Raw genomic sequence first — 19,602 nt, forward strand, 5'->3', positions numbered from 1 at the left:
GTTTACAAAATCACTGTAGTGTCTTTATCTAGCACTATATATTCAGAGGCTTCACCAACTAGCTAACTACTGTCACTTCTTTTTTTCCCCAGTGCTTTATATTACACACAGGCCTCAGCCTTTAAAATTAGTATTTTGGGGGGCACCTGGGCAGCTCAGTTAAGCGTCAGACTCTTGATTTCAGCTCAGGTCATGATCTCATGGTCCAGGAGTTCGAGCCCCACGTTGGGCTCTGTGCTGACAGTGCAGAGCCTGCTTGGGGTTTTCTCTCTCTCTCTCTCTCTCTCTCTGCCCCTCCCCTGCTCTCTCTCTCTCTCTCTCTCTCTCTCTCTCTCTCTCAAAAATAAATAAAGAAAACTTTTTAAAAAATTAATACTTTGGAAAAAGAATAAAGAAGACACAAAACCACCTGACGGCTAAGTAACCTTCACAGTTACAGGGTTTCTTGCGGTTTACAGAGCAATCCCCCCTTCATATGATTTTATAGGTGGTGGGGAAACCGCCTCAGAACAGTGTGACCGGAACAGCGTCACCTGTTGACTAGAAATGCTAGTACTGGCACTTAGATCGTTGACATCAGGATTCAGGCTTTCACCCCATCACAGTAAGAAATTGTACAGAGTTAACAACAGGCAATCAATGTATGAAGTGAACCCAGAGGCGCATGTTTCTGAGAGTATCTGGAGAGTTGGCCTTTCAGTTACAAAGGCACTGAAAAGACACAAGTAATGACAAGTAATGCTGCCTAACTTGGGGCTGTTTAAAGAGCACTTCCTATGTGTTTTACACACACACACACCCCACCACCAATGAAGCAGTCACCACACTGCTCCCGATGTGGGAGTTAGAAAGACCTAGAAGCTTGGGCAAGTATCTAGGGTGTGGCTTGCCATTTTTTTCAGGCTCCAGCCTCAAAAGGGTGGGGGGCACTTTCTCCCCTACCTTGCACTCACCTCATTCTCTGAGACAGCCAGCAGCCAACCCAGTGGATCCAGACACGGAGCCCTTGGATGTGTGCTCCCAAGCCTCTTCCTGAAAGCGTGGGGACCTCCCTGCCCACCTGCCCCACCTTCCCCTCCTTCAGCATGGGAGTGGCCAGGGTCTTAGGTGGGAGTGGCCAGGCAGGCTTTAGGACCATCAGTGTCTAGCAAGTAGCTGGAGGCTCCTATAAGGGGAAGACGGGCAAAGTGGCAAGGTCTGAGCCTACAACCCTCAGTGCAGCAGGCTGAACAAGCCATGGGCTGCTTGAGCTGGCTGCTGCTATGGATTGGAGCCATGCGTAAGTACCTTCTGTCTGTCAAGGAACCACCTGGCTAGAGGCATCTTCCTAGGCTTGGCAAAAGCAGTGAAGGCAGACAGGTCCTGTGGCTCCCACAGAGGTCTGGAACTCTCAAGGCCAACACTTCTGGGTCAGTGCTCCAGGAGTGGTCCCAGAAGCAAGGTGCATACCTCAATCCAAGGTTCCCCATCTCTCAGCTTGGGAAGGAGGGACAGGCCCTGGGGTCTCAGCACCGCCTGGGGGTGAGACTACCTAGCTAAGTCAAGGAAAGGGTGGGGGACCTGCAGGAACAATCTCAGGGCAGCCCCCAAGTCATTCACAAGGACTCCCCAGGGGAGAAACTTGCAGAGGTATCAGCCAGCACCCCATGGGGCTTCAGCAACAGCAGTTGGTGGGGGGCTGCTTCTAGATGCTGGTGTGCCCTGGCTGAGTGGCGATAGGAGCATGGCTGCGAGAGGCAAGTGTCTGCATTTGTCTATCTTTATCTTCTGTCTCCCATTTAACATCCTGCCCCCTCTCCCAACCCCGCTATCTCACTGTCACCTTTCAGGAGCCAGTCTCTGCTCCAGTCACGGTCCCAGGCACCGTTTCCATCATCCTTGCCCCTGTGGCTGCCAGCTCCAAGCCCCCAAGACGGAATATCACCACCCCACCTAGTGGCTTGGAGCCAGCTTCTCCCCTAATTCCCCAGGTAAGCTCCAAGCTCCTTCCTCCCTTCTCCTCTGCTCACCTTACCAGTCTAGGGCAGGTGCTTATATGACCTTTTCCTCCTTCCCTGCTTCCAGGCACTGAAGGGCCTTGGTTATTCTTCTGCGGGGACAGCGGCTGTGGAGGACCCACACAAACTGTGACAAGTGGTACACAGGCAGCAGCCTGGTGGCGACAGTGGGGGTCCAAAAGACTCTGAAAGGCGTACATTTGTGGTGGGACAGGGCACTGACAGGTACCTGTAAGTGCAGAGCAGGGAGAGGTGGGTGGTGACCTCCCAGTCTGAGGTTCTAAAGTCAGGGGACCAACGGCCTCATGAACACCACGTTGTCTTAGAGTATTCTACAACCATGTGCGCCCTGGAGACTTTGTCCCTTCTTCCAGCAGAACCGGGGGAGGGTGGCAATAGTCGCCACGGAGTGAGCCAGTATCTAGGAGCCTGTTCCCACCAAATGGATTGCCCCTAACCACCTGCGGCACCAACGGGTGCCTTGAGCCTCCCCTCATCTCCATTACGCCTGCTAAAGTAAGTGTAAAATCTAATTTTCTGGTGTGTAACCCTGGGTCTCCCCAACCCTTCAAAATCGACTACAGCCTAAGTCCCTGAGATAAATTCTGGAGCCGCTTCTGTTTCCGACCTCTGCCGCAGGCGGGTAGCCCGACGACCAAAGATGCTTGGGCTGGGGACCGAGCACCTGCTCTCCGCAGGACCTTAGCTTACGGAGCCGCGGGGAGCAAAGGCGCCAAGAACCACCCGTGGCGGGCGCAGGGCGTCTTCGTCTCCGCCCTCTTCTCCCTTGGTCGCAGGGAGCCGCTTTACATCCTAGTGGGGCAGCGGGGAGAGGATGCCTGTCCCCGAGTAAGCGGGGCCCGTGGGAAAAGGCGGCTTAAGCTCCGCAGGAGTAGGGCTAGGGCCGGGCACTCCGCGGTGTTAAGACAGCCGCACCGCGAAAGGAGCATGGGGCCCCGCTGCATCCGACGCCCCATGTCCCCAGGGGAGCCGGCAGAGCCAGCGCGTCTGTCTCGGAGAGACTCGGACCGCTGAGGAGCACGCGGCGACGGAGGGGCCGAAGGGGTCCCGGGGTCGCGGCGCTGGGCGGGAGGCGGCGGGGCGCCACCTACATCTTTCGGGTACGTGTTTGCCTCGGCGCGCTCAGCACCCGCCCTCAGCGCTCCGCGTTGGGGTCCCAAATCTCCTCCTGCGAACGCGCGCACACACGCTCTGCGTCCCGGACTTGGGGTCCCCAGTCCCTGAGCCTTTACTCGGGTGCCTGATGCACGGGTCCTCCCTCGACGGCTGGAGGGCGCGCCCCTCAACGCGCAGCCGGCGCCATAGCTGCGCGTCGGCGAGCTGGAGCCCCTGCTGGTGGCGGCCGGAGGAGGCGGGCGGGCCTACCTGAGGCGCCAGGACCGAGACTGCCCCTGAGAAACTGGAGAGCCGCTCGGCGACGCCCGGAAGCAGCGGGAGAAGCGGGGCCGTGGGGAGAGCCCCCATCTTCGCTGCCAGTCATCTTGCTGTCGCCCCGCAGGTGGAGGGGGCGGCTGGACGTCGCGGGCCAGGCCCCCTCTCCGCAGGCCGGCCGTCCACTGCTGGAGGGGGCGGGGGGCGGGGGGGCGGCCAGGGCTGCGCAGAGGCCTGGGCTACACTTGGCCGGAGGTTTCGGGGGCGGCGGCGGGGCCTGTACTGCGGGTGGAGGCGGCGGCGGCCGCTACTCGGACAGGTGCACTCTTGGGGAGGGCAGCTGGGCAGCTCCCAGGGTTAAGTGAAGTGAGAACCTTAGAGTAAGCCCTCTAAAGGACAGGTGGGAAAGGGCTTGAGCCCTGTCCTGGGCCAGAGCAATAAAAGTAATAGCTCTTAGAAAAAAGAGATCAAATAAGTTGCAAGCAGACAGAACTCATACAAGCAGACAGGACTCCCTAGATTTTCATTTAAATCCAGGACTTTTTTCATCACCACAGGTCTCCGTGTTCTACAGCAGCCGCAAGACTTAGAGCTGGCTGAGTTAGCAAGCCGAGCAGAGAGGCAGGAAGTCAGGGATAATTTAAATCAGCAGTTCTCAAAGTGTGGTTCCTAAACTAGTAGCATTAGCACCACCTAGGAAGTTACAAATGCGAATTCTCAGCCCCTCTCCAACCTACTGAATCAGATACTCTAGGGAAGTCTCCTAGCCATCTGTGTTTTAATCAATCTTCTGGGTGATTTTAATACACTCCAGAGTTTGGAAATCACTGGTGTAAAGAGACAGAGCTTTGGGGTCTGTCTGAGCCATACTGTTCATGAGTACTTTATACACATCTCCATTATCACAAAAATGGAACATGTGGTTTGGGCCTCTTCCATTTTATATCTGAGGACCTGAAATCAGAGGGTTTTAGGTGGACCAGAAGGTTGCCCCAGCTCAGGTTGTCCCTGAGCAAGGCCTTCAGGTTCCAGCTGATTATGCCCATCCCACCTCCCTGGCTCCTGGCTCCCACTTCTGAGCGGGCAGCACCGGTATTGTAATGCTAGTGTAGAGAGGGCCACAGGGGATTCGCGCTAGGGAGACAACAGCTTCCCTACTGTTCCCAAGCCAGTTTCCCATCTGTATGCCCCTGCCCCCCTCCCTCCCTCATTTTGTAGCCAAACACTCTAACACTTTCAGTTTCCAGGCCTCAGAGACTGACATCCTCTGGGTTGATGGAGAAGATGGGGTATCCTTCATACACCCCTGCAGCGAACGCTTTCTGCAGCCTCTGGCAGGTATTGGCCCCTACCCCCACCCCCCCAGCTTTCAGCTGGGTCTAGCCTTCTTCCTCAATCTTTGAGCCCACTCCCATCTGAGCCACCAACTCTGCTCTGAACCACCTGTTTCTTGGACAGCACGGGAGTTGTCAAGAACTGGGTGGTCAATTGTGATGCCAGTATGAGGCATTCTGGGGTGCTTGTCAAATATCTCCTACTATGATTTTTTTTTTTAATGTTTATTTATTTATTTTGAGAGAGTGTGTGAGCAGGGAAAGAGCAGAGAGAGAGAATCCCAAGCAGGCTCCATATTGTCAGCACAGAGCCTGGTGTGCCCCTCCTGCTATGAATTCTTAAACTCAATCCTCCAAGCTCCAGGATCCCAGAAGAGGGAGTATATGGACTTGACAGAGTCCTGCAAGCCCTTCCCCTACCCCTTCAATGCCTCTGGTGTTGCTCATTGTTCAAAGTCCAGGGCTAGAGTTAACCACATAGCTGGAAAAAGTATGTCTGTCCCCCACCTTCACCCTGCAGTATCAGTTGTTTTACTCATAGTCATGGAGAGCCACAGAGAGGTAGAGAGCTGACTCCTCCTCAGCTGTAGTCATTGCCATTGCCAGTGGCAGGCAGAGCTCTGGTTAGCCAAATGCATGTGCCCAGGGGGCATGGAGCTAGCTGCAGGTAACATTACATGCATGCTACAGGTAAGTCCTGCCTTTGTCCAAGGTCTGGACTCCTGGGGCCACGGGCTGGGAGGAGCAGTAGGCTGCTGGGAAAGATGACTGGTATGTGCCAGGCACCATTCTAGGTGCTGGGCAGGAGGCTGGATATGCATCAGTGCATGCTCTGCCCTCAAGGAGCATGTAGTCTAGTGGTCTAGTATGGGAGGGGTGATATCTACCTATCCACCTATGTACCTACCTATTTATCTATCTAGATCTAGATTTAGAAATCTATTAAAGTGACAATTGCCATGGGAGGTTTAAAATGTTTTAGGAGTTCTCAGAAAGGAAAGGTTGCTTTTGTCTAGGATAAATAGGGAAAGCATCATGGAGAAGTTAACAGTTTGGCTGAGTCTTGAGGTCTGGGTAAAATTTGGGTAGGGGGACAGAGAAAAGCTTCCCACTGAAGGCATCTCTCTTTCTCCCTAGACCTGCCCACCTCACCAGGCCCTCTGGTTCTGTTGGTGACTGTTGTGACCTCTACATTGAGCCTCCTTATGGTGTGTGGGGTTCTTATTCTGGGTAAGCAACATCCAACAGGTATGGCTGCCCACCTTGTCACTGAGCTGCGCGGGGTCCCAGGGACAGACGAGGCTGATTTCAAAACCCTTGCTTCTGGGGCACCTGGGTGGCTCAGTTAGTTAAATGTCCGACTTTGGCTCAGGTCATGATCTCACTGTTTATGAGTTCAAGCCCTGCCTTGGGCTCTCTGCTGTCAGCATGGAACCCCGCTTCAGATCCTCTATGCTCCCTCTCTTTCTGCCCCTCCTCCACTAGCACTCATGTGCCCACTCTCTCAAAACAAAACAAAACAAAAACCCTGCTTCCAGCAGAGCAGTGGTGGACTCCTCTAGGGTTCTAAGAGTAGAAGTAGCTGTGGAGGCCCAGGGAAAACATTTGCCTTAATGGACATCTGGAGAGATGTCCTGTGCAGAAGGGTAGCAAACAGTGTGGGTATCTTCTTGCCATCTTCTTCAGTGAACCATAAGAAGTGGCAGGGCCTGTGGTAGATGAGGCTGCATGACCCTGAGCTCAAGCTGAGCTACCTTCAAACCTCCACCACCAGGACACCTCTCAACCTCTACTACTGCCAGGTGGGGTTTGGCCCCGCCCAGTCCTGGCCTCTGCCCCCAGGACTTACAGAGGTTTCCCCAGCCAATGTCACTCTGCTCAGGTGAGTTCTCCCCCTCCTTCTGAGAACCTATGCACTCTGAATCCCTCCCTCTTCCACCCCGTTCCCTGCTGTGGTGAATTATGGTTCCCAGAGAGAATCTGGCCTCAACCCCTCTGTGGAGGAGACAGAGGCCAGAGAATTTCTAAAAGGCACAGTGACTTGTATAGGTCAGTTGTCATCCCCAGTCCTGGGATGCTAGGGACCCCATGATTTCTTTGGAGCAAGTATCTGCAAGGACATAAGGAAAACCTCATCACAGACTCCCACCCTCACCCTAAGCCCATACCTGCTCTCTCTTCTGCCCTAACTCTGTGCCAGTCAGCATTGCCTCTGCAGGGCTTGTACTTGGGGAGATGCCATGATGCAGAAAAGCCTCAGAGTCCTCAGATAGGGCCACCTGGGTGTATAGGGAGTGGCAAGGGAGGTAAAGGAGGCACTAGACCCTCCAGGACCCTTCCCCAGGCCCAGCCACCCTCTCCCTTCCAACCTGTCTTCCTGCAGAGCACTGGGCCATGGCGCCTTGGGAGAAGTCTATTGAAGGACTGGTAATTGGCCTTCCTGGGGACCCCAACCCCCTGCAGGTGGCTGTCAAGGGGAGAGGGGTGGAACTCCTGGCTCAGGGTAGAGCAGGGCTCCATGGGGGGAGGAACAGTTGCTAGAGCTAGGATCAACTGGCCTCCTGAAATGTCTGGGGGAGCTCAGGAGCCCTTTTCCTCCCCAGACCCTGCCAGAACTCTGCTCTAGTCAGGATGAGCTGGATTTCTCACCGCATCAGGTGCACCTGGGCCCAGGGGCAGGGGTGGAAGGTGGGCACTGAACTGCCTGCTGGGACAGCTTCTCTTCACCCTGGAGCTGAGAGGTAGCAGTTCTAGGGATACAGAGCCTGTCTCCACTTTTGTGGAGCCTAGAGCCTGGTTTCCTTCCCTGTCAGTGACTGGGGTATGTGCACCTCCCACACAGCACATTCAACCATCAGAACATTGTGCGCTGAGTGGGGCTCAGACTCTGGACTGCCCCTCGCCTAATTCTGCTGGAGTTGAGGTCTAGAGGGGACATAACAGTTTCCTGAGGAACAACCGGCCACACTTGGTAAGACCCTTCTCCCAGCCCTCTTGGCCCATCTAAAGACCCTGTCCATGTGTCCCAAAACAAGCATGGACTAACACACCCTCTGCGCTACCCAGGGTCAGCCATCACCTCTGGCCATGTGGGACCTGCTCCAGCTGGCTCAGGACATAACCCAGGGCTGCCACTACCTGAAGGAAAATCCACAGGTTGGGAGTGATCCTGGCTCAGAGCAGGTGGGGGAGCAGCCCAATCTCTAATCCCTAAGGAATAGCTTTTCCACATAACTTTTATAGAAATAGTTCAGGGTCAGAGCTTCTGAGTTCTGGCAGTGATTTTTTTTTGCCTGCAGGGACATTGATGCCAGGAACTGCCTGCTGGGCTGCACTGGACTCAGCCCAGTGGTTGGTACTGGGGACTTCAGGATGGCAAAATATGATATTACAGGTGTGGGGTCTGGGGACGTGGGGAAAGCTGCTGCTGCTCCAAGAGATTTACCAGCACTCTGGTGGCATTTGAGCAGTGTCTCACTCCCCTCCTCCCTCCTGTAGAACCAGTTATTAGGAGTGGGGGGGGGGGCGGTAGGCTCTGCTGCCAGTCAAGTAGATGCCTGAAGAGGCCTTTCTGGAGGGCATTCATTTTCACATCCAAGACAGACTCCTGGTGATAACATGCCTGCCCCCTTCCCTGGCCTTGGGCCACCTTACATGAGGGAAAGGGGAGGCTGTGTCTAATGGGCTTCATTGAACTTCCCCCACTCATGATGCAGGTCTTTCGGGGTCCTGTTCTGGGAAATCTTCTTATTAGGCTACATGCCCTACCCTGGGTGCACCAACCAGGACATACTGTACTTTGTCACTGGAGGGGGACAGATGGGCCCTCCCAGGGGCTGCCCAGGGCCTGTGTGAGTATGGAGTGTTGTCCAGGGACGGAGGTCCTTCACAGCCATGGGTGGGCACAAAATCCTACCTTTCTCCCAGGTACTGTACCATGACACGGTGTTGGCTGCACCAACCTCAGCTGTGCCCCTGTTTTGCCAGCATCTTGGAGCATCTTCAGTACTGCATTCAGGTGTGCCCCCTCACCTGCCTTGACCATCTTGATCTTGAGGGTCAGGAAGGAAGCCATAAAACAAAGCTGCTCCCCTGCCCTTCTATTACAGGACCCGGATGTGCTGAATTTATTCCTGCCAATGGAGCTCCTGCCCACTCTGGATGAGGAAAAGGCTTCTGGGCTGGGGAGCAAGTCTTTGGAGGGCCTAAGATTCCCCACGGGCCCAGGAACTGAATCTGGAGAGCTTAAAGAGCTGAATAGGGAGCCTCCTTGGCCCCTGACTGCCCTCGAGTCCCAAGACCCCAAATCCAGGGACCTCCAACCTCAGAACCTTTGGAATCCCCCCTATGGCTCTTGGGCCCCAAGGGGCCCGGAAGGTGAGGACTCACTTGGGGCCCGGAAGGTGAGGACTCAGGCAGTGCCTGTAGCAATGGTTCCTCCCTGCACTCTTCCTCAGGCTTCTAGGTAGCTTGTTATTCCAGTAGCCTCTGTCCCCTGCAGTCTGTACTGCGTGTCTGGGCCTGTCTCAGAACTGGCCAGGCACCAGTGGACTCCCCATCCTGGAAACCAGCCCAGGCTTCCTGGAGAAGAGCTTGGACACTCCCAGCCTTTGATCTTTGGGACCAGAGGTTGAAATCGCCTCCCTCAGGAAGCCTTCTCTGGATTACCCTTCCCTCCCCCACCCATAAGTGTCTTTCATCTGGGCAGCCCTCAACCCTACAAATGCCTCTAATAAAGAGCTCTTCTCATACCCTCCAGTGATCTGCCTAGACATGAAGGATGCTAGGGAAGTAAGAAAGGGACCAGAGGAGGGAGGGGATGAGGCCTGAGTCACCAAAGCTGGTGTCTTTGAGTTTTATTGGCAAAGGCTGTCCATTGTAGTGTGGGAGGTTAGACCAATAGATCTAGTGTTTGTGAAATAAAATTCATTATCTGGCCTCTCTAGAGAGATATGCAGCCCCCTCAAGAGAGCTGGGCTGAGGAAGGAGGCCATTGTCCCAGCCAGCCTCCCTACCCCCCCTCCCTGGGTTAATTAGTGCCATCGGTTCTGGGAACTCTGGGGCTTGTATGGGAGACAGCCCCCTGCTCGTGCAGTGTGTCCCATGGTGGTTGGCACTTGGCCTTCAGAACCGTGTGAACCTCCCGGCACCACAGGGTTTCAGTCTCTGGCTGCATGCATGGTGTGGACACGGCCGCAGGTCCATCTGTCAGAACCAGGGCCCAGCCTCATCTCTCAGCCAGGCTGGCCAGGATGCTAATGAGATTGTCCAGCCCCAGCAAATAGCCGTCCTCGCGGTTGCCCTCCTCCCAGGGCCGCCGGTGGTCCAGGGTCTGGCCGTCGGGGAGGGGCGTGGTCTTGCCGAAGTCAATGAGCCACACACCGGCGCGATGGCAGTGATCGTGCACGAAGAGCAGCGAACTGCCGATCACCTGTCGAGCCCCACATGGTCAGGCCACGCCCCTTTCCTGGAGAAGCCCCCCATCCTAATCCTGCTGTAGCCCTCGCAGACCACAACTCCCGCACCTGAGCCTACACCCCTCTTACCTCGTGCCTCCTAAAGAACTCAGAGACCTCCAGGGTGTCCCGGATCTGCTGCAGGCGGTTCAGATACCTCCTCTGGAGAGAACAGGGTAGGAGAGGAAGGCAAATTAATTAAACACTAATTGAGCCTCTGCTAATATTAGGGGCCACGAAGCATACTTGGCATGGCAAATACCGTGGTGAGGAAGACACAGGCCCCCAGGTGGGATAAATGCTACGATTGGGGGGGGGGGTGCGGATCACAGGCGAGGGAGTTAAACCGGATGACCTAGGGGCAACCCTCGTTTTCAGGTTTCCCCACCACCCCAGGGTTCTAGGATCCGGCGCTCACCAGCACTTCCGCATCCCCTTGCACAAACTCCTGGAAGACACGAATCACCTGCTCCCGGCTTCGCGTCGTCTTGAAGTCGGTGCTGCAGGAGCCATCAGCTTTCTGAAGGAGATGGGACAGGAAGGGTCAGGGTCCCCGTGTCTCTCCTCAGCTCAAGGGGAGAGGATCAGACTAGAGCAGCAATACCTCCCAGGACATTAGTTGCAGGGACCGCAGAAAGGCCGCCAGAGGGTGCCTCGTGGTGGGGGTCAACAACAGGGCAGATACCGCACGGCGGGGTTAGGGCTGAGGGAGGGACAGGGCTCTGCAAAGCGAAGCGGGACTGGCCCACCTTGATGCCTTCGATGCGGAAGCCCAGTGTGGTGCTGGAACTGATGCCTTCTCGCCACTGCATGTAGCGTGGCTTGGTGACCGCGCGCTGCGCGTGCTCCTCCTCGGTAGGAGCCGCAGGGTCTACCGCCAGCATCTTCTTGTACATGTCCTTCCGCAGCTTAGGCCGCTCGCGGGCTTTGGTCAGCTCCTCTTCCAGGTAAGTCCTGCGGAGGCGCGGGCAGCGGCGGGGCGTAAGAGGGCGCACACCTGGACCCGGTCCAGGGCGGCTTTGGGCACCCGGGAGAGCGCTCATCCCCTCCCTGTGTGCGCGCCCAGCCAGGCATGACACGTGTACCTGACGCCCATCTTGCAGTCAAGTACGCAGGGCCCATCGAAGCCGTCGAGCAGGTCCTGTAACTGCAAGTAGCTCTCGCCGTCGCGCTCCACCACGCCGTGGAAGGCGGGCACGCAGCCGCGCAGCGCGTCCGCCATGAGCCGCGCCAGGCAGTAGCGCTCCGGCTCGGAGCTGCGCTTCAGTATCAGCCCGCTCGTGCCAGCCGCCTTGAAACTCCCTGCAGACTGGCACCAGTTAGCGCTGCCTGGTCCCTTCCTACTCCAGACACCCACCCACCTCACCGGCGCCTGCCCTGTGCTCACCCGTGTGCCCAGCCAGCTGCACCCAGGCATAGCGCCTCTTGAAAGGGCTCATGACGGGCAGATTCACCATGGTCCGGATCTTCTGCCAGTGGCTTTTCTGAAAGCGACACGGTCCAGCGTGCACGTTGGCGTCTCAGCAGTGCTTAAGCCCTCCCTCCTTTGGAATAGGGTCTCCTGCCCCAACCCACCGCAAGTAGCTAGGGCCCCACGATTCACTCACTCACTCACTCACTCACTCAAGGAAAGTTTATTGTGAGCCTATGTGGAGGACACTGAGATGGGCACAGGGTGATGGCAGATATCCAGCTTATGGACTGTACTGAAAACAGCCTTGAATTTAATACCAAAGGGCTCAGGTTTGCACCCCACTCCTGCTGCTCTGAGCTGTGTGAGCAGGTTACTAAAGTGCTCTGTCAAGGATTTAGAACTTTCCTGAGCTTGAACATCACCTGATGCTCACCCCGGTTAAAAAATGCAGACGCTCAGGTCTGCCCCAGGGGGAAATTCTAAGTAGGTCTGGGTGGAGCCAAAAATTTGCATTTCTAACATTGCCTCAGGAGATTCTGGGGCCTGAGAAACAGGCCTCTGAGTGTCAGTTTCTTCATCTGTAAAATGGGGAAATAATCACTCTCCCTGGGTTGTTATGAGTAGTAAATGAGGCTTGAGTGTAACAGGCTCCATCCTCCCCAGCCCCATTCCTTGGCATGAAGCAGAAACTGGACAAATTTGGATTCTTGTTTCGTTCACTTTGGACCATTGGTTACTCTCATTTAGGGAGACAAACATGGAAACAAACTTTTGCAAAGGCCCAGGACAGAGAGGCTAGCCTGGCAGGGCCTGGGAAAAGAATGGCTTAGGGCTCCCTGAGACCCTCTTGCTATTCCTGATGCCTTTTCACTCCTCACCAGTTGGCAAGGCTCGGGGCATCTTTGGTTTTGATCTAGACCCAGAAACCTGAGCCTTGAAAATGGGATGCAGAGCTGAGAGCCTATCATTTTAGATGAAACTGGGAAGGAAATGTAGATTTTGGTGTGCTTCTTGCCTCATGACCATGGCTTCTGGCCTCCACCCAATTCAGAGAGCAGCTCATACTCTGGACCTTTCCTTTTCCCACCCAAAACTCATCAGCCCTGTGTCCACCCTCTAAAGTACACAGGTTTGCTCATCCATACTGTGTGTCTGCTGCCTCCTCGTAGGGGTACTTGCCTCAGAGGAGTTGCATATGTGTTGCAGGAGTTATAGGGCTGGAACACAGAAATACAGCCTCCCTGATCAGAGAGAGTTCCAAGAGGGAGAGGGAGAACTTGGCCTAAACAGGGGAAGTCTGCTGCTTTCCCATGGGGAGGAGATAGGGGTTAGTGACAGGGCACTGGAATCATGTGTTCTGTCACTTTTTAGCTGAGTGAACCAAAGTGAGGATTTCATCTGTGTGAGCCTGTTTCCTCTGGGAGGATAGAGCTGCTGCCATAACACGAGCCACCATTTACTGACCGCCTACTGCCTGCCAGGCGCTTCTCATCTTCCATCAGAAAGCACTGCTCCTACTTTCCTACTGAAGTCCCTACATGGCACACTAGGGTGTGATCACGTGTCCAACCCCCAGGGATCTGGGGGTGTAGCCAGAAGCAGCCCACTAGAAACATGACATCTCTTTCAAAACTCCTTTTTTTACTCTTTAAATACATGCAAGGTTTGCATTCTGCTGCATAATAAATCCAAGTTTTATTATAAAACTCTCCCACCTCCAAATCTTCAAGTAAAATTCCAGGAAGATGTATGCGCCATGTGTATTCAGTGGCACCATCCTATACCCCCTTCTCCCACTCATGATTTTCAAATCATTCACATGCAAAGCAAGAGCATGGGGTGGTAGCATTATTGCCATTTTACAGAAGGAAATCAAGGCTCAGAGGAGTTAACATCCCCTCACTCCCTGCCTCCAGCCTCCCAGCTTCTGGCTGAAGTTCTCTACCAGCCCAACCTCCTCCCCCATGTCCCAATTACTCCATCAGGTTCCAAACTCCATTCTACCACCCCAATTCCCTTTGGGGGTCAAATGGGACCCTGCATGAGAAAGCGCTTTGTGTAAGATGAAGCAATCTGCAGCCACAAGGTGGGCTGTCTGCTCTCTGGGGAAACACTGAGATCTGCCTGCAAACTCCTCTCTGTTGGCTGGACATCTCTGTCTTCATCCAAAGGAATGGGTTTAATGGTATGGTTTCAGGCAGCTTTAGGGGCCTACTGACAGAAGCTTGGGGACAGTGGGGCCAGAATGGACTTGGAGGGTATATCTAGTTCTGTAGCCACCCCAGGGGAAGAGGGAGCCAGCCCTGGGTTAGGTGAGATGGGAGAACCACACCATCCCTTCTTTTGGGATTTTGTGAGAGCAGTGAGTGGGGATGGAAGGTGGGAGGTGGGCCCAGTAGAAGATTTAGTGCCTGCAGTCCTGGGCTACTGTCACTTGATTGATGCATGATAACGCAGCACTGATTTGCTTCCAAGCTGAGGTAAAATGGGGTCATCACCTATTCTCCTCCAATTTTGTGAGGATCATATCAGCCAAGAGTAGCAGCAACTAAGGCTGGTTCCAGCCATGCAGGTTACAAGGGGGTTTCATCTGAACCCTCCCAGCCACTTCCTGAGGTTGGTAGGACAGAATTTAGCTCCCCTGCCAGTGAGGGATATGGTCAAACACGGAAGGAGTCTATGCAAGTATCAATGAACTCACCACCATCCATCTTAGGAAGCTGCCTCCTCCAGGGAACATAATGCAGATAAAAATGCATGTATTCAAAAAGGCTCCTGAAGAGTCATTCTTTAGTGGGTGGGCGGGAATTTTGGCACATGAACAACAGCAAGGAAGATATTTTTGAGCAGGTAAGGCTTTTATTATATGGATATCAAAAAGCAGATTTGTTATTTCTAGCTGGAAACAGGGCCAAAGCCCCAACCTTGGGTCCAGCCTACCCTCCATAGAAGTCTGGGAAACCAACTCACACCCATAGGCTGCCTGGGCATCTTGGGGCAAAAAAAAAACCAGGAGAGCTGATTATGTGAAAGAGTCTTTGAGGAAGTCACAGGGGCACCTTCTGATCCATACCCCTGGGGCTAAACAGGGACCATCTCTCTCTGGGAAGGGTTTGGCTGGACATTAGCCTCAGACCCTCCTTTGTCCAAGCTCCATTTGGAAGCCCTGAGGACTCCTGCTTCTTACAGCACACCAGATACTCATCCCCATTCTTCCTGACTCTGGCTCTGGCTCCCTACCTCCAGCCATTCAGTCTTGGGCTGAAGCACTCTTCCAGCCCAACCCCCTCCTCATGTTCCCATTGCACTCCCTGTGGTGGTGGTGGTGGTGGTGGTGGTGGTGGTGGTGGTAGTGGTGGTGGTGGTGGGAGCAATCAGTTTAAATTTATAAAATGATTTGCACTAAGGTATAAGTGACCCACGACTTCACCCTCCCAGGGGCATTTGCTTTTTAAAAAGGAAGTCTGTTAACCTAAATTCTGCTCTATAATTAGTGAAAAGTGAAGTGTGGGAGTTCTGGGTCCAGGACAGGATGGCATCGAGGTCTCTTTACCCATCCTAGAGCACTGAAAGAGGAGAACCAAATGAACAGGAGCCAGATACCCTCCCTACAGCAACACCCCAAAACTGTTTTAAGAGGCAGACAAGGCCTAAGAGGACAGTCATGCTGGGTGCTCTTGGGGATAGGCCCCCAACTCCTCTCCTGATCTGTCTGGGTTTCCCTGCCCGTGACTTTTCCCTCTTCCAGAAGAAAGGCCCCAGGAAGGAGGCAGGCTGCCCAGTCCCAGGATAGTACCCTGCCGGAGCCCAGCTCCAGGCTCTGGGCAGGCTGTGTGGTGCTCCTAGGAGCTGGGGAAAGATGTGTCAGGCAGAGGCAAAGTGGAGACTTTCAGGGCCGCCTCTTGCTTCCAGCTATACCATTATCTACCCATACCCTAGTGTCAGGGCCTGGCAAGCTGGGAGCTCCCGAGCTCTGCTGCAGGACCCTTCTCCCAGCGCATCCTTCACCGTCAGCCAACCGATGGCCTCAGCTTCCTGACCAGGGAAGCCCTGAAGGCAGCCTAGGCGGGCACTCTGTGCCGCTCCCCGACCGGCTGTGAGGCAAAGTCCGCGCTTGGCCCTTCCACGCGGGCGCAGGCAGCCTCTGTCAACACCTACTGGCTTATCTGCCGCCTCCGTGGCTGTTTGCCTTCGGGGAGGCCCCGGCGGGCTGGGGGTTGGGAGGGCCTGGGAGACGCAGCCTTGGAGCTGTAAGGGCCCGCAGCGGCCTTCTGCTCCAGCTCCTGGCTGCGCCGATAGAAGGCGAAGCTCGGCGAGGGAGAGGCCGGCCGAAGACGCCTAGGGCACGGCTGCAGCTGGTCTTCGGAGTCTTGACCCCAGGCGGGGTGCCTATGTTGCAGGCAGGATTGGGCCCCGGGCCCTCCTCCGACTGTAGGCGGAAGAGGGAAACAGGGGCGGGGGCGGGGGGGGGGGTAGGCTTCCCTCCTGGCGTCCTTTCTCCTGATCCCGCCTCTCCGCTGTCAGAGATCTGACCCGGGGAACGGTGCACCCAGAACTACTGCTCCGGATTTCGGAGGAGGTAGGAAAGGAGGCCTCTCACTGCCCCACATTCCACGGCTTTGGAGATTCCTCGATGGCACCCGCATCCCTCTGTGAGCCAGGGTTGTACTAGGAATGATCACGGATCAGGGAGGGGTATCTTTTTCATCCGCGGAGGAGAGAGGGACTCCCCGCACCCTACACCTGACTGCGGCGGGGTGTGCGCGTGTGTGCGCGTTTGTGTGTTCCTGCTCTATGAGACTTTTCCCTCTTGTACCTTACAAACCACGCTGCCTTCTGGAGAATGTACGTCTCAGCGGGTAACTGATTCACAGATCCATTGCAAGTCGTTACAGGGTCTCCTCCGCCTCATCCAGTCCGAACGAGCGGCGAAGCCCGGGTTCAGCAGGCAGAGGCCGCGCCTCTGGGCTCTCCCCACCGCGCCCAGTGTCCTCCGCTCTCACCGCCCTTCTGGGCAGGCTCGGAACCACCAGAGCCTGCGGGACGCCCTTCGCCTCTCCCTCCACTCCAGGGACACTTGCATAACGTGGATGTAGAGCAACTCCTTCGCGTTGACCGCGGGTAGTTATTTAAAGTATTTGGCCTTGGTTAAAACGAGGGGGTCAAGATGGCTATCCCGGGCGCCGCACACCCCTGAGGGGCAGGCATGGGAATGACTTCGCTGCACCCTGGCCGGGGTTATCTGAGGGTCAAACCTGGCACCGGAACAGCCAGGTTACCGGAGTAGGGACTAGCAGGCGGATCCCGCTTTTCAGCCTCAGTTTACCTCCTCCCGGCTTTCCTTAGGAGCAGGAAACCCAGGGAGGGCTGCGTCCCACTCCCTACCGGAGCCCCCAGCCCCAAGCCCCTCCCTTCTCTGCGTCCACATCTTGTGCGGGCGCCGGGAGCAGACGGCGGCGGTTCCCGAGCAGAGCCTGGAGCGCCTCTCCACTCCCACTCAGGAGAGGGAAACCGTGGCAACGGCGGGGGGTGGGGCCGCCGCGCGGGAGAGGGGGTGGGGAGAGAGGGAGACTCCTTCACCCGTCTCTCTTCGAGAGTTCGCGGGGCAAGACCAAGCCCCTCCGATCCCTCAGCCCCACTTCGCAGCCAGCAAGTCACGATCTCCACCTCCGCCCTACCCGGTGCTCGCGACCGGTCGCAGACTCCTCCTCCCTCTCTTTCTTAGACGCCCCAGGGCTCGGGCAGCGACCCGCAGGTGGAAGCCGGGTGAAAACTGCCAAGGAGGGAGGTCAGCCCAGCGCGTCCTTGAGAACCCCATGCTCCTGCTAAGCAGGACCCCAGGCGGAGGGAGCTTAGCGCAGAAGTCGGCGCTCAGCCAGGTCAGAGCTGGGTCCGCCGCACGCAGCCCCCGCGCCCCGCGCTGGCCCCGCCCCCGCGGCCCATACCTGACCCACGTCCTCGCTGGCTTCCAGCTGCACGTTGCCGCGGCTCCGGCTTTCGCTGTCGCTCAGCAGATCGTCCTCTGAGTCCTCGGGCAGCGACGAGGAGCCAGTTGAGGAGAGCGACGAGGTGGAGAGGCGGCGCGGCTGCTGCAGGTGTGAGGAGCCCACGGCCGGGAGCCAGCCACCCTCCGGCTCCGGTGGCCCCGGGCTGGTCGGGGGTACGTCCGGCTCCTCGGCTGTCACAGTCAGCTGCGGGATCACCGGGGCAGGGGGAGCCCGCGGAAGCCCGTTCGGGACCTGTCCCCCACGCCTTTTGGCCCCGCGGGCCCGGGGCTCCCCTGCGGCGGCGGCGGCAGCGACCGCCGCGCAGCGCGCCTCGAAGAGCAGGCGCAGCTCCCCGACACTCCGGCGCGGGGCCCGCTCCAACCCCGGGCTGCAGGGCCCCGCGCCCCCCGGCCGCGCCATGCTCGTCGGGCCCCCGGGCAGGGTCATTTCCCCGCACGCGAGCCTCAGCGAAGCCCACCAGCCCGCGGCGCAGCGAGGACTGGAGACGCTCAGCGCCCCCGGCGCGAGACTGCCCCGAGGCGGAGCCTGCGCGGCTGCCCGCCTGGGCCCCGCCTCGGCCGCGCCCCCCGCCCACTCCTTTCACTTTCAGAGAAAGCGCGGGCCTGCAAGGGCTCCCTGTTGCTCCTCCAGGTGACCGGGAAGCTCAGACCTCGTGGACACAAAGTCAGGGCCTGGCCTTCGCAGCCTCTCTGTCCCCGCTCTCGAAGAGACCGGAGGGGTCGCTCCGCCCCCGGGCCCTACTGCCTTGGAGCTGGTCCTGCTCTCGCTCTCCTACCCAGTCCCTCCGGCTCCTTTCCACGATCCATCCTGGGCCAAGGATTCCTGGTCTCCGGGCTTTCCTTCAGCATGGAATGCAAGGCCATCAGCTTCCTGGGGAAGCCTCACCCCAGGGCGTGCGCCCAAGTGGGGACTCTGTCCTGGGCAAGACCTGAGGCTTCCTCCCCCCAAGCTCCCCACTTCTCAGCTGGCAGAGAACAAGGTCAGGGGGGCGGGGCCTGAATCTCGCGGCGAGTCCTGGCGCAGTCCTGGGCAGCATCCCTTGGCTACTGGCTGGCGGGGGCTGTGGCCTTCTGATTCCTTTTTCTGTGGAATTCGGAGCGTGGAGTCTGCTGTGTGATCCTAAGCAAGTCATTTCACCTCCTTGAACTGTTGATTCTTTTCCGCAGGGTTGTCGTCTACCTCACAGGATTTCTATGAGAATAAAATAAAATGAAAGATGTAAAATCTATACAATATGAGAATAGTTTTAGTGTGGGTGGTAGGAAGAGCCAGTCTCAGGTTCATCACACTCTAGATGTGATCTTTGACGTCTCTTCCCTTTGTAAATTTAGGAAAACCTCACCTGACCCAGAGTTGTGGCTGTGACAGGGGAAGAGAGTCACGACGCTGGCTCATCCGTGGCATCGTGGTGCAGTATTTGGCCACTTCACAAGTTAGTGGTCGGCTGAACTGCAGGGCTGCTTTAAGTAGAGTTTGTATTTCACAGCATTTCTTGTCTTCCCCCAAAATGCCACCGGGGAGGATCCCTCCTCAGGTGCCTCGTGCCTCAGGGTTGTTGGGGACCCTGTGGGGCAGGATGCCCCAGAAGGATTGCCTCTGATGCTGATGAAAGCCAAAAGAAGCTCTCCTTCCCCTCATCTCCCTTCAGCTAGATTCAAGGATGGCCCAGGAGGAGACAAAAGGAGGGTTCAGAGAGAGAAAATGGGAAGCTTCAGCAGAGCAAAAAGGAGAAGGTCCTGGGGGAATTGATGAAGAAAGTAAAAGTGTGGAAGGATGAGTGGAGGGGAAGGAGAGAAAGAAGGAAATACAGGAGTTTGACTATTCAGAGAACCTGGGAAATGGCATGGCTACTTTCTCTGGGCACAGAGATCTAGAGGAGCCTGGATGTGTGTGAAGGGTGTACTCTAGAGCTTGGTGGCTCAAAAGCCATGTCTCCTGCACTCACTTCCCTCTTTCGGGGCTACTTGGTCTCTGGTGGCACTGGTACTGCCCTCAGAGTAG

At 56.4% G+C, this 19,602-nt stretch overlaps 2 protein-coding genes across 2 annotated transcripts; one reads left to right on the top strand and one right to left on the bottom strand.

The window, feature by feature from the left end:
* The first annotated feature begins 1,262 nt into the window (after positions 1 to 1,262).
* LTK (leukocyte receptor tyrosine kinase) lies at positions 1,263 to 9,337 on the top strand. Its single transcript, XM_042943127.1, is given in 28 exon segments — positions 1,263 to 1,279; positions 1,830 to 1,912; positions 1,915 to 1,962; positions 2,056 to 2,121; positions 2,124 to 2,222; positions 2,680 to 2,846; positions 2,983 to 3,052; positions 3,055 to 3,093; positions 3,096 to 3,118; positions 3,324 to 3,388; positions 3,390 to 3,463; positions 3,511 to 3,542; positions 3,545 to 3,708; positions 4,630 to 4,727; positions 5,265 to 5,417; positions 5,861 to 5,953; positions 6,410 to 6,605; positions 7,107 to 7,140; positions 7,142 to 7,207; positions 7,582 to 7,660; positions 7,663 to 7,694; positions 7,790 to 7,906; positions 8,256 to 8,303; positions 8,305 to 8,333; positions 8,440 to 8,574; positions 8,651 to 8,741; positions 8,833 to 9,126; positions 9,254 to 9,337. Coding segments are annotated over 28 exon segments (2,496 nt in total).
* A 235-nt stretch (positions 9,338 to 9,572) lies between these two features.
* Positions 9,573 to 18,052, bottom strand: ITPKA (inositol-trisphosphate 3-kinase A). Its single transcript, XM_042940522.1, has 7 exons — positions 17,539 to 18,052; positions 11,567 to 11,663; positions 11,265 to 11,481; positions 10,929 to 11,133; positions 10,598 to 10,699; positions 10,270 to 10,341; positions 9,573 to 10,154 (listed from the first exon to the last, which is right to left on the bottom strand). Exons 1-7 carry the CDS (start codon positions 18,025 to 18,027, stop codon positions 9,951 to 9,953), a joined length of 1,386 nt encoding a protein of 461 aa, XP_042796456.1. The 5' UTR covers positions 18,028 to 18,052; the 3' UTR covers positions 9,573 to 9,950.
* Positions 18,053 to 19,602: the final 1,550 nt, after the last annotated feature.

This window comes from Panthera leo, chromosome B3 (genome assembly GCF_018350215.1).
Source record: "Panthera leo isolate Ple1 chromosome B3, P.leo_Ple1_pat1.1, whole genome shotgun sequence".
Taxonomy (NCBI): Eukaryota; Metazoa; Chordata; class Mammalia; order Carnivora; family Felidae; genus Panthera; species Panthera leo.

Bases quoted from the DNA above. Each gene is read 5' to 3' on its own strand.
- ITPKA (XM_042940522.1), bottom strand. From the start codon at position 18,027: ATGACCCTGCCCGGGGGCCCGACGAGCATGGCGCGGCCGGGGGGCGCG. The intron at 11,664-17,538 runs GTATGGGCCGCG...TGTCGCTTTCAG, and splicing joins CCAGCGAGGACGTGGGTCAG to AAAAGCCACTGGCAGAAGAT. The intron at 11,134-11,264 runs GTACACGTGTCA...GCGCCTCCGCAG, and splicing joins GACTGCAAGATGGGCGTCAG to GACTTACCTGGAAGAGGAGC.